Genomic DNA, 14909 nt, shown 5'->3' on the forward strand with positions numbered 1-14909 from the left:
TGAAGGCCCATCAGAGGCCACAAAGAGTCGGAGCACTGAGGGAGAAGAGGATCGTGATGTTAGACTGCCCAAACCAAGAGACTGGGGAACGCCTAGGGCTCCATACAGATGTTATGCCTGCGGGGAGTGGGGACACATAGCTGCACAGTGTCCCAATGCTGAAGAGCCTATGCAGTGTAACTTGGGGAACTGGGCAGATCCATGCTCCCTAATCCACCTTGTGGGGGTCTCACTAACCCCACATATGTATACCAGACCAGTGAAACTAAATGGGGTAGGGACCACGGCACTGGTTGATTCGGGGAGTGCTATCACGCTTATCTCAGGGAAGCTCGTGAAGCGTAGTCAGCTGCCAAAGGCTAAACGTACGGGGATAACATGTGTCCATGGGACAGTTAGTTACTACCCCACCATCCCAGTAAAAATCGAGATCCAAGGGAACACTACTGAGGTAGCAGCAGGTGTAGTCCCTAAACTCCCATACCCGGTGCTCATAGGGAGGGACTTCCCAGGGTTTGGAAACTTACTCCCGGTAGGGGGAATTGGAGAAAGCTGGGGACCCTAAAATTGGTGAGGCATCCACAGCAGACTGTCAACCCCCAATCTTCTCTGAAATATCCCCAGATTTGTTCTCCACTCCCAGACGGGGTAGAAAGACAAAAAGGGAAAGAAGGGCAACTAAGGCCTTGGGAACCCGAATACTGACCCAAAGCCAGAGGGTCGCTCTTGTAGGTAGGTGGACCTGCGCAGCTGAAAAGGAGGCCACGCAGGAGGGAGAAGCACCTGAGTCTGACCCCCACCCTAATGCTTCTGAACCAGTAGAGGCAACAGAGACTGGGCCCCTAGATCTTAGGCAGATTAGCCCCGGGAGAGGAAATTTTGGACGGGACCAGGCAGAAGACCCAAGGTATGACAACATTAGGAAGGAGGTGACTGAAATAGATGGGGTCCCCGTGGAAGGGAAAACCCAGGGACCAGGACCCTACTTCATAATGAAGAAGGATCTCTTATATCGGGTTGCACCAGTACAGGGGCAGAAGGTACAGCAGATCCTAGTACCTCAAAAACAGCAGAACACTGTATTAAGTCTTGCTCATAGTCATCTTTTTGGGAGGCATTTGGGGGTAGAGAAGACCCTGGCACGAGTCCTACGACGGTTCTTCTGGCCCGGAGTACATGAAGAAGTGCGGAGGTACTGTGCCTCCTGCACAGTCCCCGTCCCCACTTGAGGGCACCTTTAGTACCCCTTCCCATCATAGAGGTCCCCTTCGAGTGAATAGCCATGGACCTAGTGGGACCCCTGGAGAAGACGGCTCGGGGCCACCAATATATACTTGTTGTTTTGGACTATGCTACTCGCTACCCAGAAGCCATCCCCCTGCGGAACATGGCCTCTAAAACTATAGCCAAAGAGCTGGTGGGGATCTTTGCCCGAATGGGGCTACCGAAGGAGATATTAACCGACCAAGGAACCCCATTTATGTCGAAGCTAATGAAGGACCTCTGTACGCTGCTCCATATACATACCCTGAGAACTTCGGTCTACCATCCGCAGACTGATGGGTTGGTAGAAAGGTTTAACCGAACCCTCAAGGCTATGATAAGGAAGGTGGTAAGTCGGGACGGGAAGGATTGGGACACCCTACTACGTTATGTTTGCTATCCGGGAGGTACCTCAGGCCTCAACTGGGTTTTCCCCCTTCGAGTTATTATACGGGCGTCACCCCCGTGGCATACTAGATATCGCCAAAGAGATCTGGGAAGAGGAACCCAATGAGGGGAGAAATCTAATAGAGCATGTAATGCAGATGCGAGACCGGATAGCCCGGGTTACCCCTATTGTACGGGAACATTTGGAGAAGGCACAGGAGGCCCAGCAAACCCATTACAATCGCCAGGCAAAAGTGCGACAGTACCCACCAGGGGATCGGGTTATGGTGTTGGTACCCACGGCAGAAAGCAAGCTTCTGGCCCAATGGCAGGGGCCCTATGAGGTGGTTGAACCCGTGGGGGAAGTAACCTACAAGGTGCGGCAGCCAGGATGCAGAAAACAAGAACAGATTTATCACGTTAACCTTCTGAAACCCTGGCATGCACAAGAGGCATGCACTACGGTCCAAAAAGACCTAACCCAGGAAAACAAGCCTTCCAAACAGGTGAGGGTATCTCCCGATTTAACACCAGACCAGAAGAATGAGGTGTCTGAGATGATCTTCCGGAACCAAGATGTGTTCTCAACAAAACCGGGTCGAACAACCGAGACATATCACCACATCGTCACGAACCCTGGAGCCAGAGTAACAATGAGGCCCTATCGGGTGCCAGCGGCAAAAAGGGAGGAAATAAAAGCAGAAGTAAAAAAAATGCTGGAGTTGGGGATCATCGAAGAATCCCAGTCAGTGGTCCAGCCCAATTGTGCTGGTGCCCAAACCTGATGGCACCACAAGATTTTGCAACGACTTCTGGCAACTAAACGAAGTATCCCAGTTCGACGCATACCCCATACCTCGCATAGATGAGCTAGTGGACCGTCTGGGTAATGCCCGGTACTTGACTACCCTAGACTTGACAAAGGGGTACTGGCAGATTCCCCTTGCAGAAGACGCAAAGGAAAAGACTGCGTTCTCTACACCAGAGGGTCTTTTTCAGTATACTGTCCTCTCTTTTGGACTACATGGGGCCCCAGCTACCTTCCAGCGCCTCATGGACAAGTTATTATGCCCGCATAACAGTTATGCTGCTGCCTACTTGGACGATGTGGTCATTCATACCCCAGACTGGGAAACCCACCTGGAGAAGGTGGAGGCAGTCCTCGATACCTTCAGGCGAGCTGGCCTTACAGCAAACCCTGCCAAGTGTGCTGTAGGGTTTACAGACGCCAAATATCTTGGCTACATTGTGGGAAAAGGTTTGGTAAAACCCCAAGTGAACAAGTTAGAGGCCATCCAAAATTGGCCCCGACCAAGTCGCAAGAAACAAGTCCGGGCGTTCCTAGGTGTGGTGGGGTATTATCGACGATTTATCCCCCACTTTGCCACAAGGTCAAGCCCCCTGACAGACCTAGTGAAAGCCCGTGGACCTGATCTGGTGAGATGGTCTGACACAGCAGAGGAAGCATTCACAGACCTACGGACTGCCCTCTGCAGTAACCCCGTACTGATAGCCCCTGATTTCACCAAGGAGTTTATCCTGCAGACGGATGCATGGGAAGTAGGGTTGGGGGCCGTTCTATCACAGACAGTCGGGGAGGAGGAACACCCAATTCTATACCTGTCGGAAACTCCTTCCAAGGGAACAAAAATATGCAGTGGTGGAGAGAGAATGCCTCGCTGTAAAATGGGCCATGGAAACATTGCGCTACTACCTGCTCGGGCGCAGATTTGCCCTCATGACCGACCATGCCCCTCTTCAATGGATGCAGCGGAACAAGGAGAAGAACACAAGGGTGACCAGATGGTTCTTATCCCTCCAACCTTTCCAATTCCGTGTGCAACACAGAGCAGGGAGCCGTCATGGCAACGCCGATGGCTTGTCACGTGTGCACTGTCTGGCGTCCCAAGCTGCCCAACCCCTTGGCGTTGAGCAGGGGGGAGGGATATGTGACAGACCCAGACCAGTGGGGTACAGGAGTCTGGTAGAGGGCAAATATACTGGTCACTGGAGGAGTAGTTTTCTGTTCCCTGAGTGACCAGAGCAGGGGCTGCACTAGAGTAATCAGGAACCTGCTAGAACCAGTTAAGGCAGGCAGGCTAATTAGGACACCTGGAGCCAATTAAGAAGAAGCTGCTAGAATCAATTAAGGCAGGCTAATCAGGGCACCTGGGTTTTAAAAAGGAGCTCACTTCACTTTGTGGTGAGAGTGTGAGGAGCTGGGAGCAAGAGGCGCAAGGAGCTGAGAGTGAGAGGGTGTGCTGCTGGAGGACTGAGGAGCACAAGCGTTATCAGACACCAGGAGGAAGGTCCTGTGGTGAGAATAAGGAAGGTGTTTGGAGGAGGCCAGGGGGAAGTAGCCCAGGGAGTTGTAGCTGTCATGCAGCTGTTACAGGAGGCACTATAGACAGCTGCAGTCCACAGGGCCCTGGGCTGGAACCCGGAGTAGAGGGCGGGCCCGGGTTCCCCCCAAACCTCCCAATTGACCTGGACTGTGGGTTCTTCCAGAGGGGAAGGTCTCTGGGCTGTTCCCCAAACCACATGGTGAATCTCTGAGGCAGGAAAATCCACCAATAAGCGCAGGGCCCACCAAGATAGAGGAAGAACTTTGTCACAACAGTAAAACCTGCCTTAGCAACCACTTCTGAAGAGAGACCACTTGTCACAAGGGACTACTTGCACAGACCACGGAATGTTTTTCCCCCCTATAATTTAACTGTGAAGAAAATGTGAAAAGCGACGACCTGTCATCTGCAACCAGCAACCACATTTTCTTACTCCTATCTATAAAAACAAACCTGTAGAAGAAACCAATCTTCCTTACTTCCAGCAGCTGCTGCTCTCCGGTGTGCAAACCTTTGTAGAGAGACCACCTCTTACAAGCGACCACTTTTGCTAACTCTCATGAGTAGTCACTCTTAGCAGGTTTTACTGTAGTTAGTAGTAGTACTTTTAGTTTGTAGTAGTTAGATAGGTAGTTTTTCCCAGTGGGATGCTCTCCCGTAGTTTAAACATTGTCCTTTTTGTGGGGTAGCCATCCCCAACAGCAACACCCACACTTATGTGCCTCAGAGAAGGGCACATGAAGGAAAGGCACTTCACCTGTAACTCCTTTAAGAAGAGAACTCAGGTGGCTAGAGACTTCAGATTAAAGCAGCAGCTTCTTGAGAGGGCCATGAGGCTTGCCTCAGTAACAGGAACAATCAAGGAGTGTCTGGCTCCTAAAAAAGCACCTGACTTCTTGACTGAGCTCGGATTCCTTGCCCAGAAAGAAGAGGGAATGCTCTCCTTCATCAGGTCCCCCAAGAAAATGAACCCAGAAAATGAACTGGGGGCATTCCAGACTACAAGGAGATTCATCTTCTCTGTGTAGGGAAAGTACCAACTAGCACCGTGAGTCTGCAGGTATGTGGGCTAGAGCTCAGCTGTCAAACTTCTCAACAGTTCCATTGCAGGACGAGGGGTACTCCATACTGTCGACTCTGGTACTGCCTTGGGGACATCTGAGGAATCCAGTACCAAGGAACATTGTCTGTTTCCACACCAATTGTATACCAGGCAATAGATTTGCTGTGCCTGCCTGTCCTGACTTGCTGCTTATTCAGGAACAATTGACTGCAGTAGTGTTATCTGTGGTGTCCTCAGTTCCACCTGGACCGGGGCAGAATTATTGTTATTTACAGCAACGTCCTCCACCCTGCAGTTTACCTACGGTCCAGAGGTGCAGCCGTCTTCCTCATTGGCGCTGAGGGTGTCACTAATGGGGACAGAATCTTTTATACAGACATTGATTACAATGTAGTCTGCATCTGGCAGGCCTGAGACCAGCTTCAACGCCTGCTCCAGGGCCAAATATGAGTGTGAAGCTGGTACAAGCGGTCAGAAGCCATTGACTGTTCCTCCTGTACTAATGACAATGTCAGGTTGGAACACAGATGATGCAGGGCATTTGGTGGCCCCATCAGGAGCAGCTCCCCTGCTACCATCAGATTATCTGGAAGGGTCCTCAAAGTGGAGTTTGGAGGCATCTCACTCTGCTTCCTCCTATCACTTTCGATCTTGAAGGTCATCGAGACAATGGGAATCATGGTCAGTACTGGGATTGGTACCATTACCACCACAGAGACAAGTGCCCCTGGCTTAGTTCCTACTGGCCTCCGATGCCATATCCTTATCTGCAATGGCCTCCATGGAATCTCTTGGAAATCCCCCAGTTGGCTAAGTCCCAGCCATCTGCTCATTCTAGAGCATGATCACCTGTACCGTTGGTAGCATCCCTCCAGGAACCACCGGTTCTGCAGCCACTGGCTGAGGCAGTTCCATCTACACTGGAGCTTCCTGAATCTGACTGTCGGATGCTATCCCACAAGGAATTCTGTTTGTCCCACCTCCATCTTACTCCTTATCACCAGATGATGTAATGGTACCAGAGTCCTCATCTTCAGTACTGGAGGATTTCAGGTCATTATAATATCTGCTCAGAAGCATAGCATTGGCCTTAAGTATTCATGCCAAGTTTGTTCAGAAAAACACCCATAAACTGCTGGATATCCTCCAGCCATGGCTCCTGCGAGAGAAGCACTCTCTATAAACAAAGTGATATTACAGCCTGCTAAATTGCATGAAATATCCTGGCTTTGTTAACGCTCACAACAAAACTCATTAATAGATATTATGTGCCTATGCAGGGTTTTGAATGTTTTTTCCCTCATCCAGCTCCAAATTCCCGTGTTGTGATGGCAGCAAATGAGTGAGACAGACAGGAGAGATACATGTCTATGCCTAAAGAAAGACAACAGAAAAGGTTAGATTTGATGGGGAGGGAGATCTATTGGACTTCATTCTTGCAAACTGCATATTGCCAACCAGCAAGCTCTGTGGCCAAGGTATGGTTTTTGTGAACTGGGACACTATGTCCAAAGTTGAGGATAAATTACCAGAATCCTCCAGACAGAGTTCAAAGCCTTTGTTACAGAAGGCCCGTTAGTGGCGAAGACATCCTTACAGTTAGTTTCTGGATCTAATTTTAGCCAAACCACACATCCTCTCCTGTCTGAGTGGACAATCTATTTGACTTAAGTTTTGAGAGCATGGCTCCAGTTGTGATCATCATATCCCAGTCCCATCTATTCAGGAACAGGTTCTACAGGAGATGGGATTGGGTTATGCCATTAAGATCCTATCCCCCTACTCTGTACTTTTTCAGGGAGCCCTCTCACGAGTCATTGCTTTCGTGGCAGGTACAAACCCTGTGTGCTCTGGGGGGCTACGGAGCAGGTACCTCATCATCTTTCCAGAAAAGGATTTTAGTCCCTGTATTTCTTGACCCCCAAGTCCAAAGGAGGAATGAGACCGATCTTTGATATCCTTGGTCACAACAAATTCATCTAGTACATTTTTCCCATGCCAGTGGTTCCAGACAATTCAGCATCTTCATTGGGATCACCAATCGCATTCTTCACATATGATCCAGGTAAGCCTGAGGTTACTGGACCATACAGCAGCCTACAAGTACATGGTGCAACATGCAAGACTGCACCTTAGATTAACTTCAGCTACCACTGAAGAGGACTATCACCCGAGTTGCTAGCCACTGGACACTACTGTCTGAGTGCCGCCAGAGATATGCGATTCATTACAATGGTAGACAGAATACAACATGTGTCAGGAAGTCCCCTTTGCCCACCCTCCACTAACCAGAACAGTATTTGCCAATGCCTCCACAATAGGTTGGGGAACACATCTAGGAATCAAGTATCAGAGGGGTAGCCGTGTTTGTTGCTTTTTACAGATCCAGACTAAGAGTCCTGTGGCACCTTATAGACTAACAGATGTATTGGAATACTCACCCACGAAAGCTTATGCTCCAATACATCTGTTAGTCTATAAGGTGCCACAGAACTCTCTGTTGCTTTTTACATCTAGGAGTGTTACAAGTTCATGGTTTGTGGTAAGAACAGGAACCTTCCTGTTATATCAACATGCTGGAACTTCAAGCAACATACAATGCCGGTTGGGCTTTTCGGAACCACTTCCTGGGGGCAGCGATTCATATTCTCACAGACAATACCACTGCAATGATGAGCAAGCAGGTGGGAGCCAGCTCCATCCAGCTTTATCAAGAGGCAATAAAGTTCTGACAGCGCTGCATCAAGGACGGTATTATACCCACAGCAGCTTACTTGCCAGGCTCTCAGAACCAGCTAGCCAAGTAGCTCAACAGGGCTTTCTCGGACAACCACGAGTTGTCCCTAAAGAACAGTGTGCTGAGGTCCATTCAATTGACCTATTTGTGACAAAAGGACAACAGGAAATGTCAGTTCTGTTTCCAAGCAGGACTTGGCCTGGGATCCCTTACCAAAATGTTACAAGTGAATTGTAGAAGGGACCCGATGTATGCCTTTCCTCCTATCCCTCAGATTTATCCTCAAGCTCAAACGGGAACATACCAAACTGATTCTGATCACACCAACATAGCCAAAGCAATGTTGGTTTTCTGACCACTCTATCCCTCGAACTCACAAGTCTCTACCCTCTTCTTCGCAACCTGCTGACTCATCACAGATAGGTAGACTGCTGACTACCAGATGAACAACAACTCACTGCATGGATGCTGCAGGGCTAAATGAGAAGGGGCAATTCCTGGAAGCAGTTAGGGAAATTCTGCTTAGTAGTAGAAAACCAGTTACAAGGTCCACCTATTTGTCTAAATTGAAACAATTTTTGATTTGGGCAACATCCAAGCAAATTCAGCCCATATCAACTTGGATTCAGGATATTTTTGGATTTGCTGCATTTGACATCTTCGGGTCTAGCTTTTAGCTCCCTGAATGCTCACTTGGCTGTGATCTCAGTTTTCCATCCTCCCAACCAAGGAAAGTCGGTATTCTCAAACCCCATGATAGTGAGGTTTTTTTTAAGGGTATTATTCTCCTTTTTCTACCAGTGAAGGAAATTGTGCCATTGTGGGACCTTAGCAGGGGGCTGGCGGTGCTAAAGGGCCTGCAGTTCGAGCCGATAGCAACATGTTTATTGGCTCTCTTCTCACATCCACAAGATGAGTGAACAAGATACAAGCCTTAATGGCAGATCCTTGTACACTCAATTCTTCAAGAACAAGGTGGCTTTAAGACCACATCTAAAATTTTGTCCGAAGTGGTATCTCCATTTCACTTTAAACAGGTTATTTACTTACCTATATTTTTTTCCAAACCACATTCAAGTGCGGATGAACAACATCTATATCCCTTAAATGTCAGGCGGTGCTTAGCATTCTATTTAGAAGGGAGGAATAGCTCAGTGTTTTGAGCATTGGCCTGCTAAACCCAGGGTTGTGAGCTCAATCCTTGAGGGGGCCACTTAGGGATCTGGGGCAAAAATCTGTCTGGGGATTGGTCCTGCTTTGAGCAGGGGGTTGGACTAGATGACCTCCTGAGGTCCCTTCCAACCCTGATATTCTATGAAATCTATTAAAGGACTAAACAGTTTTATACATCATCACGACTATTGAGCAGATGAAAGGACAACTGGTCTCCACTCAGACCATTTCCAAGTGGATAACTGCTCGTATTACCTAAACTCATGAAGTTGCTCATATGACATCCCTTCAGTCATTATGGGCTCATTCAATGAGAGATCAAGTGACATCAAATGGATTCCTTAGCGATATTTCAATACTGGATATCTGCAGGCAAATGACATGGTCTTTTGTGCATACTTTTGCTAAACATCATGCTATCACTACGGCGTCGAGATCGGATGAAAACTTTGGGACAACAGTTCTGCAGTCACTGTTTAAATAGACTCTGAACCCCCACCTGCTGCTCAAACTGCTTGAGAGTCACCTGAATGGAATACATGTCTGCAACCACTTGAAGAAGAAAAGACTGTTACTTACCGGTATCGTAACTTTTGTTCTTCGAGATGAGAATGCATACATATATTCCACAGCCCACCATCTAAACCCTCAGCACTGGAGTCTCCAGCCTGGGGTTTCAGTGCAAAGAAAGGGAAGGGGGGTCGGGACGGCACTGCCATATAGCCATGGGAGGGATGTGAAGGAAAAGGCATGAATGCCACTTCTACAGGTAGTGCTAGGCGCACACACACCTGAGTGGAATACATGTCCGCACTCACATCTCAAAGAACAACAGTTATCATACATGTCTTTTATTTGGCCACAGAAATATTTTTTTTTTCTTTTAACCACCAACTTGCTTTTCTGGATTAGAGGACGTTAGCATTTATCAGATGCTTATCATTTTGGTAATTAGGAATAGTTTCAAAAGGCACCTTCAGCATTCTGGAGCCATGGTCTATTCACTGCATACATGACAGGTCTTTTCTAGACTTATTTTAGATTAGCATTATAAGATTTATTGTTCCAGAGTTTGCAACAGCTGACCATTTTATCTGCTTTTCAAAGCTTCTGATACCACAGATCAGTTTCACTTTGTACTGGTTCTGCAGAAACAATAAGACCAGCATACCAAATCTTAAAATTTTCTAAGCTGAAGCCATGTACAGTGTGTATATTTTAGTATCGTTGTTACGGGTGAGTGTCACATGGCACACCACAAAATGATGCATTGGGATAACTAGGAATGTTTATTCTGCATATCTCACACACACGCGCACACACACACACACACACACACTCTCACTCCCCTTCCCTTACCTCTCTGGAAGTAAAACCTCTGCACTTTCTTGTCGTTTTATCCGGGGGGGAGCTGGCCTTGCACTATTGGGACGTGGTGGTCTTCTACAATAAACAAAAGATTTTTCATTTATAGCTGCAAAACGAACTACTAATACATGTCCATGGAAGTTACTAGTTTATAGTAGGGCTGTCGATTAATCACAGTTAACTCGCGCAATTAACGCGAAAATATTAATCGCAATTAAAAAATTAATCAGGATTAATCGCAGTTTAAATCGCACTGTTAAACAATAGAATACCAACTGAAATTTATTAAATATTTTGGATGTTTTTCTACATTTTCATATATATTGTATTGTGTTGTAATTGAAATCAAAGTGTACATTATTTTTCATTACAAATATTTGCATTGTAAAAATAAACAAAAGAAATAGTATTTTTTTCAGTTCACCTCATTCAAGTACTGTAATGAAATCTCTTTGTCGTGAAAGTGCAATTTACAAATGTAGATTTTTTTGTTACATAACTGCACTCAAAAACAAAACAATGTAAAACTTAAGAGCCTACAAGTCCACTCAGTCCTACTTGTTCAGCCAATAGCGAAGACGAACAAGTTTGTTTACATTTACAGGAGATGCTGCTGCATTCTTCTTATTTACAATGTCACCAGAATGTGAGAACAGGCATTTGCATGGCACTTTTGTAGCTGGCATTGCAGGGTATTTACATGACAGATATACTAAACCAGGGGTAGGCAACCCATGGCATGCGTGCCGAAGGCGGCACGCGAGCTGATTTTCAGTGGCACTCTCACTGCCCGGGTCCTTGCCACCGGTCCGGGGGGGCTTTGCATTTTAATTTAATTTCAAATGAAGCTTCTTAAACATTTTAAAAACCTTATTTGCTTTACATACAACAATAGTTTAGTTATCTATTATAGACTTATAGAAAGAGACCTTCTAAAAACATTAAAATGTATTACTGGCACGCGAAACCTTAAATCAGAGTGAATAAATGAAGACTTGGCACACCACTTCTGAAAGGTTGCTGACCCCTGTACTAAACACGGATATGTCCCCTTCATGCTTAGGCCACAATTCCAGAGTGTCCGACATGCTTCCATGCTGATGACCCTCGTTAAAAAAAAATGTGTTCATTAAATTTGTGACTAAACTCCTTGAGGGAGAATTGTATGCCTCCTGCTCTGTTTTACCTGTGTTCTGCCATATATTTCATGTTATAGCAGTCTTGGATGATGACGCACCACATGTTGTTCGTTTTAAGAACACTTTCACTGCAGATTTGACAAAACACAAAGAAGGTACCAATGTGAGATTTCTAAAGATAGCTACAACACTTGACCCAAGGTTTAAGAATCTGAAGTGCCTTCCAAAATCTGAGAGGGACGAGGTGTGGAACATGCTTTCAGAAGTCTTAAAAGAGCAACACTCCGATGCAGAAACTACAGAACCTGAACTATCAAAAAAGAAAAATCAACCTTCTGCTGGTGGCATCTGACTCAAATGATGAAAATGAACATGTGTCGGTCCGCACTGCTTTGAATTGTTATTGAGCAGAACCCATCATCAGCATGGTGGCTGAAGCATGAAGGGACATATGAATCTTTAGTACATCTGGCACGTAAATATCTTGCGACGCCGGCTACAACGGTGCCACAAGAATGCCTGTTCTCACTTTCAGGTGACATTGTAAACAAGAAGCGGGCAGCATTATCTCCTGCAAATGTAACCAAACTTGTTTGTCTGAGCGATTGGCTGAACAAGAAGCAGGACTGAGCGGACTTGCAGGCTCTAAAATTTTACATTGTTTTGTTTTTGAATCAGGTTTTTTTTTTGTACATATGTGACAGGGTTGGGTCTCACCACCTGGCGCTTTCTACTGGTTGTCTCGGGAATTAGCTCTGTCCAGTGGAGCGCCTCCTCCTGGTGGTGTCCCATCCGTTGTCTCGCCCTCGGTTGGCGTGTAGACCCGCTTCGCTCTCGGGCTTGCGGCGTCCTCTTTCGGACCACTGCCCTCCGGCAGTGCCCCTTAGTCCATCCAGACCGCCTTCCGGGGGGGGTTAACAGGAGTCTTTGCACTGGCCTCAGCGGCCTGCCACAACCCCCAAGTCTAGCCCCTCTTACGTCAGGGGGCAGGTTGCAGCCTGACTCGGCCACTGCTCCACGGCTCAGTGCAGCACAAGGGGGTAAGGGGGGGACCCAGGCCCGACCGCTACTCTGGGTCCCGACCCAGGGACCCTCTAACGGCAGCCTCTCGGCCCTCCTTCTATCCCCTTGCCTTCAGCCTTCCCTGGGTCACTTCCCCTCTGACCCCATTGCACCCTCTAGGCCCTTCTACTCAGGGCTGGCAGTCTGGCAGGTATCAGGCTGAAGCTCCACTCTGCTTCCCTGAGCCTGCCCAGCACTGCGCTGTCCTGGGTGCTGGTCTCCTGCTCAGGAGACAGACCTTCCTCCCTGAAGGTCTGGGACAGACTCACTCTCTTCTCTCAGAGCAGCCTTTTTATAGGGCTGAGCTTGGCCCTGATTGGCTCCCTCCAATCCAGGCCCTGATTGGCTCCCAATAAGCCCTTCTCTTATTGGCTGCCGGGCTGCACAGGCACACTGGCCTGCTGCGGCCCCTTCTAGCATGGGGGTGGGGCAGACACCTCACCACAACATAATTCTACATTTGTAAGTTCAACTTTCATGATAAAGAGATTACACTACAGTACTTATATTAGGTGAATTGAAAAATACTATTTCTTTTGTTTTTTACAGTGCAAATGCTTGTAATCAAAAATAAATATAAAGTGAGCACTGTACACTTTGTATTCTGTGTTGTAACTGAAATCAATATATAAGAAAATGTAGAAAACATCCAAAAATATTTAAATAAATGGTATTCTATTATTGTTTAACAGTGTGATTACCTGCAATTAATTTTTTTAATCGCTTGACAGCCCTAGTTTATAGGAAAACACAAACTGAACTATACAAATCTTAAGTGTTGTGCCTATAAAACAACTTCTCTCCTGGTATCACAACAATAGTAAGTATTGTGATCAGACTATGAAGCAACGTATAGAATGCGTTCCATAAATCAATACACAGTGATCCTTTGCACAGTAACCTTTTGCATCTAAAGACAATCCAAATCTTTTGCACCAGCTGAACGTCTGGCGAACCCTGTCAATAATATAGCTATGATCTGCTGCTCTACGTTTAGCTTGACTTTGAACTGCAGCAGCTGCATCAAATTCAGCATTAACAATAGAAATCTTAATGTAAAAGGGGAAGTTTGGTTTTGGCTCCAACTACAAGAAAAGAGTTACTAACTTATTCCACAATTGTTTTTCTTCAAGATGTGCTGCGCATGTCCATTCCATTCTTGGTGTGTGCGTGCCCCAAGCACAGCTGTCAGAAATTTTTCCCTCAGTGGTACATCAGCTCAGTGGTTTGAGCATTGGCCTGCTAAACCCAGGGTTGTGAGTTTAATCCTGGAGGGGGCCATTTAGGGATCTGGGGCAAAAATCTGTCTGGGGATTGGTCCTGCTTTGAGCAGGGGGTTGGACTAGATGACCTCCTGAGGTCCCTTCCAACCCTGATATTCTATGATCAGGGCAGCTCAAGGGCCCTCTGCTGCTGCGTGCCACTGCATGTAGGTATAAAGGGCAAAGCCACCCTGATCCTTCTCAGTTCCTTCTTGCCAGAAAAACTCCGATGGAGAGGAGTAGAAGGATGGGTCATAGAATGGACATATGCAACACATCTTGAACAACAACAGTTATGGAACTGGTAAGTAAGCCTTTTTCCTTCTTAGAGTGACTGCACAAGTGCATTCCAGTCTTGGTGGCTCATAAGCCATGAAAACAGATTGTGGGATCAGAGCCTATCTGAACAACAACTGAAGGACAAGCTTCATCTCGATTGCTGAGTGATGGCATAATGGGAAATACACATGTGCAATGAAGACCAAGATGCTGCCTACAAATGTCTAGGATAGCCAGGAAAGTCACAGAAGCCTCTTGCAATCTTGTCAAATGTGCTGCTACTCTGCTTGGCGGATAACATTAGCCAAACTGTAGCACAAGAGAATACACAAGGCTATCCAAGATGATATTCTCTAAGAAAAAACTGGGAGTCCCTTCATTCTCGCTGAGATCACCACAAAGAGCTGGGAATAGAGACAGAACTGTTTGGACCGGTCAAGGGAGAATGCTAATGCTCTCCAGACACTCAAAGCATGGAGCCTTTTCCCCATCTTTATTCATGTGTGGTCTGGGGAAAAAAACGAAGGTATGTAAATCGCTTGGTTGATACAGAAGCTAGATACTGTGGTTGAGACAAACTTTGGATGAGAATGCAGGTACATTTCGTCTTTAAAGAAAACAGTGTAAGGAGGGCCAGACATCAGGCAGGGCCTGCAGCTCACCTCCCCTCCTACCTAGCAGAAGTCACGGCCACCAAAAAATGCTACCTTCATTGAAATATGCAGTAAAAAGCAGGTAGCTAAAGGCTCAAAAGGACAATTTAAAGTTTAGATCCCATTACGGAACAGGATCTTGTTCCTGAGGATACATCTTTCCAAGTCTTTCAAACAT

The 14909-nt window shown here is 46.8% G+C and overlaps 1 protein-coding gene across 1 annotated transcript in view; it reads right to left on the bottom strand.

Annotated features, from left to right (window-relative positions):
• Positions 1 to 14909, bottom strand: part of TRAF3IP1 (TRAF3 interacting protein 1) — a 119526-nt gene that overhangs the window by 42659 nt on the left and 61958 nt on the right. Inside the window, exon 15 of the mRNA XM_065413622.1 lies at positions 10328 to 10411. Within this exon, the coding sequence (XP_065269694.1) occupies positions 10328 to 10411 (84 nt within the window). The remainder of the gene's footprint in view (positions 1 to 10327; positions 10412 to 14909) is intronic.

Source organism: Emys orbicularis, chromosome 11 (assembly GCF_028017835.1).
Source record: "Emys orbicularis isolate rEmyOrb1 chromosome 11, rEmyOrb1.hap1, whole genome shotgun sequence".
Lineage (NCBI taxonomy): Eukaryota > Metazoa > Chordata > Testudines > Emydidae > Emys > Emys orbicularis.